The sequence below is a fragment of the Panulirus ornatus genome, chromosome 56 (genome assembly GCF_036320965.1).
Source record: "Panulirus ornatus isolate Po-2019 chromosome 56, ASM3632096v1, whole genome shotgun sequence".
NCBI lineage: Eukaryota > Metazoa > Arthropoda > Malacostraca > Decapoda > Palinuridae > Panulirus > Panulirus ornatus.
The window spans coordinates 17,710,739-17,725,411 of record NC_092279.1 but is presented as its reverse complement, the minus strand read 5'-3'; the positions used below and the strand labels follow the sequence as shown (position 1 = coordinate 17,725,411).

At 39.0% G+C, this 14,673-nt stretch overlaps 1 protein-coding gene across 2 annotated transcripts in view; it reads left to right on the top strand.

Annotated features, from left to right (window-relative positions):
- Window positions 1-14,112, top strand: part of LOC139765970 (Na(+)/H(+) exchanger protein 2-like) — a 223,728-nt gene extending 209,616 nt beyond the window's left edge. For both annotated transcript variants that reach the window (XM_071693996.1, XM_071693995.1), the window contains 6 exons: window positions 1,238-1,328; window positions 2,116-2,193; window positions 5,926-6,012; window positions 7,445-7,504; window positions 10,856-11,014; window positions 13,079-14,112. In XM_071693996.1, the coding sequence (XP_071550097.1) occupies window positions 1,238-1,328; window positions 2,116-2,193; window positions 5,926-6,012; window positions 7,445-7,504; window positions 10,856-11,014; window positions 13,079-13,413 (810 nt within the window). In that variant the 3' untranslated portion in view covers window positions 13,414-14,112. The remainder of the gene's footprint in view (window positions 1-1,237; window positions 1,329-2,115; window positions 2,194-5,925; window positions 6,013-7,444; window positions 7,505-10,855; window positions 11,015-13,078) is intronic.
- Window positions 14,113-14,673: the final 561 nt, after the last annotated feature.

Genomic DNA, 14,673 nt, shown 5'->3' with positions numbered 1-14,673 from the left:
GCCAGCCTAATACTCTTGGAGCATGCAAGTTTTTTTCCTGGTTTCATGAGTATCATAATATGATGGTGCATGGTACAATTAGTTTATCTAGTGGAAACTGGCAGCAGTAGCTGGTGGTTAATTGATTCTTCTCAATAACTTCACAGATAGTGTTATTATTGTGGCATAACATGATATATGTATTATTATTATTCTGCTGTTATTCTTCATAGTTTCAAGATTTTCAAAGTAACCCTCCTAGCTTCTCATCTGTCTTAGAAACCCCTTACCCTCATTTCATCTGGCACTTTTAGTGGCCTATGACATTTTCATATTATTGTAGATTACCATAGTTCATTCACAAATATTTTAACAGAAATTTCTTTGAATTCTTAAAGAATTCTTATAATGTTTTTTTTTTTTTTTTTTTTTTTTTTTTTTGTCGCTGTCTCCCGCGTTTGTGAGGTAGCGCAAGGAAACAGACGAAAGAAATGGCCCAACCCACCCCCATACACATGTATATACATACGTCCACACACGCAAATATACATACCTACACAGCTTTCCATGGTTTACCCCAGACGCTTCACGTGCCCTGATTCAATCCACTGACAGCACGTCAACCCCGGTATACCACATCGCTCCAATTCACTCTATTCCTTGCCCTCCTTTCACCCTCCTGCATGTTCAGGCCCCTGATCACACAAAATCTTTTTCACTCCATCTTATAATGTATTTGTTGTATTTATGATCTTATAAGGGAAAAAAGAACATTCTGCAAGTCCAGGTAAAAGTCATCTGTACTTTTATGTTTTACTGCTTATTCGTATAACTCTGTAAAGATAGATATAATTAACATATACTGCTCTTCTAAAGTGTTGAAGACATACACTGATGGTGGGGTACAGACATATTCTAAAACTCAGAGATGGAAATATCAAGTCATGTCTTTGGAATGTAATTTGTCCAATGCCTCTACTTGTAGTATTTCTAGTGTTTTGAAAAAGAAAATCTTATTAACAGTGGAAAGCTTCATCTCATTACCAAGCAGTAATTTTTGTCTTTCAGAGTCATCTTTTCTTTCAATAAAGGTTGAAAGTAGCATGAAGAGGGAAGTAGACTGTACATAATCCAACCTCGTCTAAGGTGGATGTCTTAAGTATTAAGTAATTTCTGAGAGTTGAATACGATTCTAAACAGATGATTCCAGTGAAGTTTAGAAAATGCAGAATTTTTACTTTAGTATTACATTCAACAGACAGAGAATGGTATGGTGATGCAGGACAAGGATCTAGATGACTCCCATTCATCTTTCCAAAAGAATGGATCAGCCATTACCCTTAAGAGTGGTAAGTTTTAATACAGGCACTTCATAAAAATGTCACTTGCTTCAAGCTACACCATGCATGCCAAATACTTTCTCACAGTTTGATAAATCCATAATCTTATAGCTGCTTAGGGCAAATGAAAAAGCATCTTGTTAACTATAAAAACACCAGTAGTTTTTACATGTACACAGTAATGCCAGCTTAAGGTTCAGAACCATAGTAATGGCTGTGAGAGGTAAATTCAGCATATATTTGATATTTTTGTAATCATAGTGATTAATAGGTGGTCATATCTCATAAAGAACTTTGAGACTTGCAGTCTTTACACAGCCACAGCCTTTTAGTTTTGCAGGTAATTCATATGACTTTCACTCATTAGCAAGCTAATGATGATTACAGTGCACAGCGCTGCCTTTGCAGCTGACTGTTATTTTTGTTATAATGAATCCATTTACCCATCAAGTACAGTTATTCATGTACATGATAGATTTACCCTAACAGTGCTGTCTTTTTATGTTGAAACTTTTCATATAACCTCTACTATCTGACATCTGTACTACAGTGTCTCTGTAATGTCTTTTAGATATATTCTTCAGTGACATTTGCTCTATGTAAAAATTATATTACATTTTCATTGTACATAATACCTCTTTCATATCCATAACAAAAAGTCACTGAATGATTGATGTGTCTGCATGAATGCACACTCTTTATGTTTTTTGGCCTCACTTTTGCCTTTGTTTTATGTAATGAAGGAAAGGATGTTATTTTTGCATGCTTGTACATGTGAATGTGTTACTTCTGGCAGACTACATGGCACATGTTCTGCGAGACAACCCTGCCTATGAAGATGATGAGAATGTCATGTTCAGCACACCTAATACAGGTAAGATACAACCATTTTATTCCAGAATTCCATCATAGAAATCGGACCTGTGGTAATTATGAATGACTGAATATATATATTATCCCTAGGGATAGGGGAGAAAGAATGGATGAAGGCAAGCATGTATTGATATGTACATGTGTATGTATGTAATGTCTGCATAAGTGCGTGTATATGTATGAGTATGTTGATATGTATACGTGCTAATGTGGGTGTTTATGTATATATGTGTGTATATGAGTGGATGGGTCATCCTTCATTTGTTTCATAGTGTAAGGCTAGAAAACAAATGGGAACATCAGTGAAGGGGGCTAATGGGGAGGTAATAGCGAGTAGTGAAGTGAGAAAGAGATGGAGTGAGTATTTTGAAGGTTTGTTGAATATGTTTGATGATGCAGTGGGAGATATAGGGTTTTTGGTCGAGGTGGTGTGTGAAGTGAGAGGGTCAGGGAGAATGGTTTGGTTAACAGAGAAGAGGTATTGAAAGCTTTGCGGAAGATGAAAGCTGACAAGGTGGCGGCTTTGGATGGTATTGCAGTGGAATTTATAAGAAAAGGGGGTGACTTGTGTTGTTGATTGGTTGATGAGGATATTCATTGTATATATGGTTCATGGTGAAGTGCCTGAGGATTGGCGGAATGCATACATAGTGCCATTGTATGAAGGCAAAGGAGATAAAGATGAGTGTTCAAGTTACAGAGGTATAAGTTTGCTGAGTATTCCTGGAAAATTATATGGAAGGGTATTAATTGAGAGGGTGAAGGCATGTACAGAGTATCAGATTGGGGAAGAGCAGAGTGGTTTCAGAAGTGGTAGAGGATGTGTGGATCAGGTGTTTGCTTTAAAGAGTGTATGTGAGAAGTACTTAGAAAAACAAATGGATTTGTATGTAGCATTTATGGATCTGGAGAAGGCATATGATAGGGTTGATAGAGATGCTCTGTGGAAGGTATTAAGAGTATATTGTGTAGGAGGTAAGTTGCTAGAAGTAGTGAAAAGTTTTTTGAGGATATAAGGCATGTGTACGAGTAGGAAGAGAGGAAAGTGATTGGTTCCCAGTTAATGTCGATTTTCAGCAGGATTGCGTGATGTCTCCATGGTTGTTTAATTTGTTTATGGATGGGGTTGTTAGGGAGGTGAATGCAAGAGTTTTAGAGAGAGGGGCAAGTATGCAGTCTGTTGTGGATGAGGGGCTTGGGAAATGAGCCAATTGTTGTTCGCTGAGTATTCGTTGAGTGTTCGTTGAGTATTCCTGGGAAATCATATGGGAGGGTATTGGTTGAGAGGGTGAAGGTATGTACAGAGCATCTGATTGGGGAAGAGCAGTGTGGTTTCAGAAGTGGCAGAAGATGTGTGGATCAAGCGTACGCTTTGAAGAATTATTTATATTTATTTATTTTGCTTTGTCGCTGTCTCCCGCGTTAGCGAGGTAGCACAAGGAAACAGACGAAAGAATGGCCCAACCCACCCACATACACATGTATATACATACACGTCCACACACGCAAATATACATACCTATACATCTCAATGTATTTTATTTTTTTATTATTTTGCTTTGTCGCTTTCTCCCGCGTATGCGAGGTAGCGCAAGGAAACAGACGAAAGAAATGGCCCAACCCACCCCCATACACATGTATATACACACACTTCCACACATGCAAATATACATGCCTATACATCTTAATATACACATATATATTACACACACAGACACATACATATATACCCATGCACACAATTCACACTGTCTGCCTTTATTCATTCCCACCGCCACCTCGCCACACATGGAATACCATCCCCCTCCCCCCTCATGTGTGCGGGGTAGCGCTAGGAAAAGACAACAAAGGCCTCATTCGTTCACACTCAGTCCCTAGCTGTCATGCAATAATGCCCGAAACCACAGCTCCCTTTCCACATCCAGGCCCCACACAGCTTGTGTATACATATATATATACACTCACAGACATATACATATATACACATATACATAATTCATACTGTCTGCCTTTGTTTATTCCCATCGCCACTTTGCCACACATGGAATAACAACCCTCTCCCCCCTCATGTGTGCGAGGTAGTGCTAGGAAAAGACAACAAAGGCCCCATTTGTTCACACTCAGTCTCTAGCTGTCATGTAATAATGCACCGAAACCACAGCTCCCTTTCCATATCCAGGCCCCACAGAACTTTCCATGTTTTACCCCAGACGCTTCACATGCCCTGGTTCAATTCATTGACAGCACATCAACCCCAGGTATACCACATCGTTCCAATTTACTCTATTCCTTGCACGCCTTTCACCCTCCTGCATGTTCAGGCCCCGATCACTCAAAATCTTTTTCACTCCATCTTTCCACCTCCAATTTGGTCTCCCACTTCTCCTCGTTCCCTCCACCTCTGACACATATATCCTCCTCTTGGTCAATCTTTCCTCACTCATTCTCTCCATGTGACCAAACCATTTCAAAACACCCTCTTCTGCTCTCTCAACCACACTCTTTTTATTTCCACACATCTCTCTTACCCTTACATTACTTACTCGATCAAACCACCTCACACCACATATTGTCCTCAAACATCTCATTTCCAGCACATCCACCCTCCTGCACTCAACTCTATCCATAGCCCACGCCTCACAACCATACAACATTGTTGGAACCACTATTCCTTCAAGCATACCCATTTTTGCTTTCCGAGATAATGTTCTCGACTTCCAACCATTCTTCAAGGCTCCCAGAATTTTTGCCCCCTCCCCCACCCTATGACTCACTTCCGCTTCCATGGTTCCATCTGCTGCCAAATCCACTCCCAGATATCTAAAACACTTTACTTCCTCCAGTTTTTCTCCCTATATTTATGTGTGTGTGTGTTTGTGTATGTGAGTGGATGGACTTTTCTTTGTTTGTTTCCTGGTACTACCTCGCTAATGCAGGAAACAACGATTATGTTTGTTAGATAATGTATATTATGTATGAATAAACCAGGATCCCTTTCTTGAAAAGTTCTAGTGGTGTTTACTCCAAGACCCTTTTTCCAGGAACTCCTGCAGCTCCAAGGTTACACTGCTACAAGCATCAGGGAATTGATGAACTCTCTTGAAGTGAAAAGTTCTTTGACAAGAATGTACTCCCTTTCATCAACAGAATGTGATACACATATAACATAGTACAAGCTTGTAGAACTTCTTACTTATAAGGAGGCACAAGCTTGTAGAACTTCTTACTTATAAGGAGGCTATCCTTTCCTTGCTACTGACTGTATTGCTGCTGCAGGAGCCCCTGGAGAAGGAGTCTGTGGAATTATACAATAGTAGAATATGCAGTTTATCATACTTTACCTTCTTGTCTTAAGAATTCCTTCAATAGGGCCCCTGCAGCACTCAGTGAGTGACCATTTTAGGTTATGAGTTTGTCAGGTGATATTGTGTAAGCCTTTTTTTGTGTGAGGGTGGACATACAAGTAGAAATACTATTCTTTCATAGCAGCTGGAGGAAGTGTATAAAGAGATTGATCTAAAAGCATTCTAATGCAGTATTGTGGAAGACTATAAAATGTAGCACACTAAATGAAAAGTAAGGATAGTTTTGAATGAGCAGAAAGACTGATTGCATTTCATCCACCTCATGTAATAAAAGTGAAAGTAAAGATTATAGATAGATATTAGAATTAAGAGAAAGTCTTAATCATCATTTTAGTCTCTTACTCTCTGCATTCATCCCCCACTTACAGGGGATACACTGATCACCACGAAGCGCATGTCAACTCGAGGCCCCACAATGGCAGAGACAGCACTGCCTTGGAAGAGATACTCAGATGGTAGGTTGACATGGTATTTTTTTTTTTAGCCTGCATGATATACTTTAATTAGAGAGGTGATGGGAAGGCTATTTTGTAAGTATATCTGTGTCAGATTGTTGAGGCAGACTAGTGCAGTGGCTGATTAGTGGGGATTCGCAAATACCTTGAACCCATTGTGTAAATTTTAACCTCCTCAAACAACATTAAATCCATCACATTGAATCTTAATCAGTGCTGTCTTGTGTTAAGGAACCAAACATATATGACCAGTCAGTGTAGAGGATGTACCTTGTCATGCAAAATTGTAATTTGTTTAAACATAAAGACTGATAGAAATTTGAATGTGATTGTGATTCCTTTCTTCTTTCCTGTGGATTTAACCAGTCTGTTTAGAGGATATATCTTGTAATGCAAAATTGCATTTTGTGTGTACAGAGTGACTAATAGAAGTTTGAATGCGATTTTGTTTTTTTTTTCCTGTGGATTGCTCTGTATATGAAAAATCAACTTGTTCAGCAGTTCTTCAGAAGTCATGTGTACATGATTAGAATGCTTTACCTCTGAAATTTTCCTAGATATAGTTGAGTGAGACCATCCTTTGCCAGTGTTATTATTGAGTGTTATTATTGGCCGTTGGATGATATTGTGTGTGTGTTTGCTTTTGACAGCAAAAATGGTAACTGCACCCTTTTCCATGCACCCCCAACAAGTCTTTGTAAGGCAGTTAACATAGCTACTATAGAAGCATCCAAATAAGACTTGGTTAAAGTTTGGTCACATCCTCGCTGATATTAAAGAAATTATGTGTACCGCACTTCTCTCCCAATCATTTCTATCACCCTGCTCTTTTGTGCTATACTTTTCCTCAGTATCAGTCATAAGTTTTTAATCACTCTTCTCTTTTTCACTTTCGTTTTTAAAAAGTCTAGTCATTTTTAAATCCTTGCATAGAATACCCTGGGACCCTGGGTTTTGCCTATGCCTAGAGTCTTCATTTATAAAATTTGTCCATATCTTTTTGTGGGGTGGAGATACATGGCAGCTGCCACTGATATTAAGTCCATTGATAATTGTTGATAGGTGTTGTTCACTTTCAGCTCAATAGTTGTAATGTCTGAGGGTCTTATACTGTGAGACCTAATGTGAGCAACTAGTCAATGAAGTTTTTGTTGAAGCTGTTGCACCATGTTCTTTGTGCCTCCCCACCCCTTACAATTATGTTTGTGTGTGATGCAAATAGTCCAAAAAAATAAGCCATGCTTGGTTGGGGACAAGCTTATTGATGATTTTTGTTGAGTTTATTCAACACCTCTCTAGGAAGGGTGTGTTTTTGTCTCCACATAAAAACATCACTGGAAAGGGACACAAGGAGACATAGGTAGAAGAGGCTGCACACTGATTGGCACAAAATATCAACTGCCTTGTTATTAGAATTTCTTCATGTTTACAGATGATGTTCCTACTTCAGCTCGGAAGATACAACGGTCTCTGAGCATTGCCCCTGATGATGGTAAGTAAAATAAATAATTTAGTACTCTGTTGTCTTCAAGCAATGTTTCATACTAATGTAGTATTTGAGGCAACACTGGTTCTTCCTATGTGCTTAGCATAAAACTCTTTAAGGAAACAGTCAAAACAGCTGAGACTTTACTTGCAAATAAAATGGAAACAAGAATACTAGTCATTCAGTAATGACCCACAGTTAGATTAGTAAAGTTCAAGATATCTTTTTCTGTTGTTTTAGTATAAGTATAATAATAACTTTTTTTTCATACATATGCCATTTCCCGTATTAGTGAGGTAGCATTAAGAACAGAGGACTGAGCCTTTGAGGGAATCTCCTCACTTGGCCCCCTCCTCTGTTCCTTCATTAGGAAAACTAAAAACGAGAGGGAAGGATTTCCAGCCCCCCCCAGCTCCCTTCTCTTTTAGTCACCTTCTATAACACGCAGGGAATACGTGGGAAGTATTCTTTCTCCCCTATCGCCAGGGAAAATATATATATATATATATATATATATTTTTTTTTTTTTTTTTTTTCAAACTATTTGCCATTTCCCGCATTAGCGAGGTAGCATTAAGAACAGAGGACTGGGCCTTTTTCGGAATATCCTCACCTGGCCCCCTCTGTTCCTTCTTTTGGAAAATTAAAAAAAAACGAGAGGGGAGGATTTCCAGCCCCCCGCTCCCTCCCCTTTTAGTCGCCTTCTACGACACGCAGGGAATACGTGGGAAGTATTCTTAATCCCCTATCCCCAGGGATAATATATATATATATATATATATATATATATATATATATATATATATATATACAGCGCTGGTGGCTGATTCATGTGAGAAACTGCAGAAGCTGGTGACTGAGTTTGGTAAAGTGTGTGGAAGAAGAAAGTTGAGAGTAAATGTGAATAAGAGCAAGGTTATTAGGTACAGTAGGGGTGAGGGTCAAGTCAATTGGGAGGTGAGTTTGAATGGAGAAAAACTGGAGGAAGTGAAGTGTTTTAGATATCTGGGAGTGGATCTGTCAGCGGATGGAACCATGGAAGCGGAAGTGGATCATAGGGTGGGGGAGGGGGCGAAAATTTTGGGAGCCTTGAAAAATGTGTGGAAGTCGAGAACATTATCTCGGAAAGCAAAAATGGGTATGTTTGAGGGAATAGTGGTTCCAACAATGCTGTATGGTTGCGAGGCGTGGGCTATGGATAGAGATGTGCGCAGGAGGATGGATGTGCTGGAAATGAGATGTTTGAGGACAATGTGTGGTGTGAGGTGGTTTGATCGAGTAAGTAACGTAAGGGTAAGAGAGATGTGTGGAAATAAAAAGAGCGTGGTCGAGAGAGCAGAAGAGGGTGTTTTGAAATGGTTTGGGCACATGGAGAGAATGAGTGAGGAGAGATTGACCAAGAGGATATATGTGTCGGAGGTGGAGGGAACGAGGAGAAGAGGGAGACCAAATTGGAGGTGGAAAGATGGAGTGAAAAAGATTTTGTGTGATCGGGGCCTGAACATGCAGGAGGGTGAAAGGAGGGCAAGAAATAGAGTGAATTGGAGTCATGTGGTATACAGGGGTTGACGTGCTGTCAGTGGATTGAAGCAAGGCATGTGAAGCGTCTGGGGTAAACCATGGAAAGCTGTGTAGGTATGTATATTTGCGTGTGTGGACGTGTGTATGTACATGTGTATGGGGGGGGGGCCATTTCTTTCGTCTGTTTCCTTGCGCTACCTCGCAAACGCGGGAGACAGCGACAAAGTATAAAAAAAAAAAAAAAAAAAAATATATATATATATATATATATATATATATATATATATATATATATATTTTTTTTTTTTTTGCCGGTCTCCATAATATATATATATATATATATATATATATATATATATATATATTTTTTTTTTTTTTTTTTTTTTTTTTTTTTTTTTTCCGGTCTCCCGCATCTGCGAGGTAGCGCAAGGAAACAGACGAAAGAAATGGCCCAACCCACCCCCATACACATGTATATACACACGTCCACACACGCAAATATACATACCTACACAGCTTTCCATGGTTTACCCCAGACGCCTCACATGCCCCGATTCAATCCACTGACAGCACGTCAACCCCGGTATACCACATCGCTCCAATTCACTCTATTCCTTTGCCCTCCTTTCACCCTCCTGCATGTTCAGGCCCCGATCTCACAAAATCTTTTTCACTCCATCTTTCCACCTCCAATTTGGTCTCCCTCTTCTCCTCGTTCCCTCCACCTCCGACACATATATCCTCTTGGTCAATCTTTCCTCACTCATTCTCTCCATGTGCCCAAACCATTTCAAAACACCCTCTTCTGCTCTCTCAACCACGCTCTTTTTATTTCCACACATCTCTCTTACCCTTACGTTACTTACTCGATCAAACCACCTCACACCACACATTGTCCTCAAACATCTCATTACCAGCACATCCATCCTCCTGCGCACAACTCTATCCATAGCCCACGCCTCGCAACCATACAACATTGTTGGAACCACTATTCCTTCAAACATACCCATTTTTGCTTTCCGAGATAATGTTCTCGACTTCCACACATTCTTCAAGGCTCCCAGAATTTTCGCCCCCTCCCCCACCCTATGATCCACTTCCGCTTCCATGGTTCCATCCGCTGCCAGATCCACTCCCAGATATCTAAAACACTTCACTTCCTCCAGTTTTTCTCCATTCAAACTCACCTCCCAATTGACTTGACCCTCAACCCTACTGTACCTAATAACCTTGCTCTTATTCACATTTACACTTAACTTTCTTCTTTCACACACTTTACCAAACTCAGTCACCAGCTTCTGCAGTTTCTCACATGAATCAGCCACCAGCGCTGTATCATATATATATATATATTTTTCATTCAATTCATTCAAACTATTCGCCATTTCCCGCGTTAGCGAGGTAGCATTAAGAACAGAGTCCTCTGTTTTTAACGCTACCTCGCCAACGAAGGATATGGCAAATAGTATGAGAGAAAAAGAAAGAAGAAAGATATATATATCCCTCAGTACATGATCACTGTTTCATGCATTGGTGAGGTACTGCCAGAAGCAAACAAATAAATGGCCTCCTTTGCTCACCTCCACCCCCTGGCTGTCATGTACCCTGTTTGGTAACCAGTCTTTAGGGGAGAATGAATGGTTGGGTTGATTGCAAACCAGCTGCCATGGCCAAGTTTTGAATTTATGCAGTCTTAAACCCCAGCTGACCTGTGAATGAAATACATTCAGTAATGATACCTGCTACACCAAGTAGGTCCATTTTTTATTCCTTTTTCTTTCATTTCATTGTTGTAATCCTCATGTTGTTCTTACTTATATCAAGGTTTTGTTGCAGCTGAGAACGCCACACCTACAATGGCTGAGGTCACATTGCCCTGGAAGCGACCAGAGGATGAGGAGATCTGTGACCGGCCACTTCGACAATCAGAATTCCCTGCTTGGGCTTCTAATAAAGAATATGTTTGTTACTACTCTCCTTCTAATACTTTCCTTGGTAAGTATTGATAAGTGTATACAACATATCTGTCTGTCTTTTATTGCATTTATTTGCTTCTCATGCTTTAGCAAGGTAGCATCGGCATCATTCAAACAATTGCCTCATTTGCACACATCCATTTTTCACCACTCATTATAATGTACCAAAACCAGCACCTACCATCCACATTGAAGCCCCACAAACTCCTCTGTGGTTTACCGTAACTGTTCCATATTCCCTGGTTCGACCCATTGACAGTACTTTACTTCCCATATACCACATTGATTCATTTCATTCTGTCCTGTGCATGACTCACTCAGCTGAAAAGTCAGGATTTAATACCACAAAGCGTCTTTTACTCTATCCTTCCATCTTTTGAGTTCCCCCTCTTATTTGCTCCATCCACTTCTTACATGGAGATACACTTAGTATTCCTTCACTCTTCCTCTCCACATGCTAGACCATTTCATCACACCCTGGCCCTCCCTCTGAGTCAGACTGCACTTACTATAACCCCTCTGTCTTACACTGTCATTCCTTACATGATTAACTTACCTCACCCTACATACCTTCATCCTCAGACATTGATTTGCAACATGTTCACCTTCTTTTCATCTTCTGCATTTATGGCCCAAAAAGTGCTGATTACCTTCAATTTTACCTCTTAGTATCAGGGAACCAGCCTGGAAAAATGAGAGGGCACTCATCATACTAAAGCATAGAAGCAAGAAGGGGATCTTTTTCTTTTGTGTCAGAGTAATAGATTCTTGGAATGTTGTGAGAGCATTGCCATCAAAAGCAAATATTTTAGATACGGAATTAGTGAGCTAGAATAGGTAGCTCTTGTGAGTCCTAAACTCCCCAACCTTGTGCTAACTCATAAGGTTACCCCTAATGTCCTCACATTTTCTGTCTTCCTTATGTCCAGTTTTTTCTTTTTTTCTGACCTCGGTTTCAGGTCCTTACGTCAGAGTTGGGACATGTAATAGTGCACACTCTATTCCCTGATTCATTTTGATCTCCAGAGATTTGTGTGATCTTCAATTTCTCTCCCTTGTCAGACTTAATGCTTTTCCTATGTTTTTTTCTGCTACCTTCCATGCAGAACTTCACTATCTAGCCCATAAATTCATCCCCAGCTTTCAGTTCTTCACTGTTCACCCATATATTGTGCTATGTCATCCCATCTCTTTCCAGAATCAGAATCTTTCTTTTATTAACTATACTTAATTGTCATCCTCCATCACACATAGCCGAGGCAACCATACCTTTCTCTGCAATGCCACTGATTCAGTTAGCTGAATCATCTGCACACAAGAATTGTGGAAACTTCCATTTTGTTGTGCCATAAATCAGCAGTGTGCCACTGTCCGTATGCTCCATTGATAAAAACATTTAGCAACCGTGGTGACATTTCAGAACCTTGGGACATATTCTCCTTATTTCAAACCACTCACTCTTACCAAAGTTTGCACTTACATGTTATCATGATTATAAAAGCTCAAAACATCATTCAGAACTACTCCATGCACACAATATAAAGTCAGAAAATCCAAGAAAACTAACACATTAACTTCATATTCCTTTTATAGAAGTATGAATTTTAATTACAGTTTGCTCAGTTTCATCTAGAACTACATCTGCTGAAATGCAAAGATGTGGTTTACACACCCTTTTCTCTTCCTAAATCTGCCTTTTTATTTATTTACATGTTTTTACACAATTTACACTGTTACAGTCCTACCATACACTGTACTTATTTTTGCCAAGTGGACCTATCCTTCTGTAATTCTCACAGTCTATTTTCAACCATTTACTTTATACAGTGGAACAGTTACTGCCTGCTTTCATTCATCAGGCACAGAACAACTTTTCTGCACCTCTATACACACTTTCAAAATCCAGTCACCAGCATTCAACTGTCCATTCTTCACCATCTCTTTATCTACTCCATCTGTATCCCTAGATATTCCATTTACCTGTTTTGTAAAGTCTTCTTCTTGCCAATGACTATTGTACAAAGATGATAAGTGAAATTTGTCTTTGAATATTAAATGAAACTATGACTTTTTTCTTTATTAGGTGGTTTAGGGAATCACCAGACATATCCCAACATCCGTGAAATATTTGGAAGACGCAGTAGTAGCAGTGCATCCTTAACTTCCCGTCGTGAATCTTTGAAGGACAATCCAAAGTTCCTCAAAGACAGGTCTCCTTCACATAGTTCTCTAATGGAGTCTCCGTCTCACACTTCACCCATACATCAGCAAGATGTATCCATACATATGCGTCGAAGATCTTCCACAGGTGACAGCTCCCTTCTAAACACCACTATTGCAGAAGAGGAAGGACGGCGTTGTGACACAGTTGTTGAGATGAACCCTGAAGAAGAAGAAAAAGAGCAGACACGCATGTAGCCCTCACAGTTTGATAGTAATAGAAATACTGTATTTTAATATCGCATAAACTCAGAATTCGAAATAGGGTGTTATGTAATGCATTAATTGGTTATATGATAACTGTTGAGTGAAAGTTTATTTGGTTTGTTTGATGACATGAAATGAAAACATTGTCATTCCGTGGAAGGTACCTACTCCTATTGCAAATATTCAGTGCATCAACGGAGTTTATGGTTATCATTTGTATAACCTGAAAAGTGATTCTGATGAGAGATTATGTAGATATTGTTGAAACCTGAACATGTATAAAAACCTTATTTTAAACTGTAAACCTTTGCTGTACTAGCTACAACTAGTACCTGTGGTTCAGGGACATTTATCAAATATTTCCTTGAACAGTGTGGTTGATCAACATTGTAAGGTATGTTGCTGTATACTTTACATAGCTACATAGACCCTACCTTTTAATGTGCATGTATATAGCAGGAACATCACACAAATTAATGATTTCCTGATTACATTTGTTATAGTGCGATTGAAGTATGTCTGAAAATGTTGCTGTGGTGCTGATGTATAGCGTTTCAAGTACATATAGCGTGACATAGAATGTTACTGGTTAGCAATAAAAATGCCATGCGTTGCATTTATAACTGTTACTCATGGTCTCTTATAAAATTAAGAATTGCTTTATATTCATATATATATATATATATATGTATATATTATATATATATATATATATATATATATATATATATATATATATATATATATATATATATATATATTATCCCTGGGGATAGGGGAGAAAGAATACTTCCCACGTATTCCCTGCGTGTTGTAGAAGGCGACTAAAAGGGGAGGGAGCGGGTGGCTGGAAATCCTCCCCTCTCGTTTTTTTTTTTTTTTTTAATTTTCCAAAAGAAGGAACAGAGAAGGGGGCCAGGTGAGGATTTTCCCTCTAAGGCCCAGTCCTCTGTTCTTGACGCTACCTCGCAAATGCGGGAAATGGCGAATCGTATGAAAAAAAAAAAAAATATATATATATATATATATATATATATATATAAAATTGTTTTCTGTTAACTAGTAAAACATTTTTTTATGCTGTTAAGTATTTTAGTGTTTTACTGCAGATATCTTGACATGTACAGAATATTTTTCATTCCATTGAATTTTATGATGGTTATTTCTAACGACAGATTCCACAGTTTGGCTGAGGCAGTTATGTAGACAGTATAAAGGAAACACATAACGAATAACTTTATTTTTTCATTT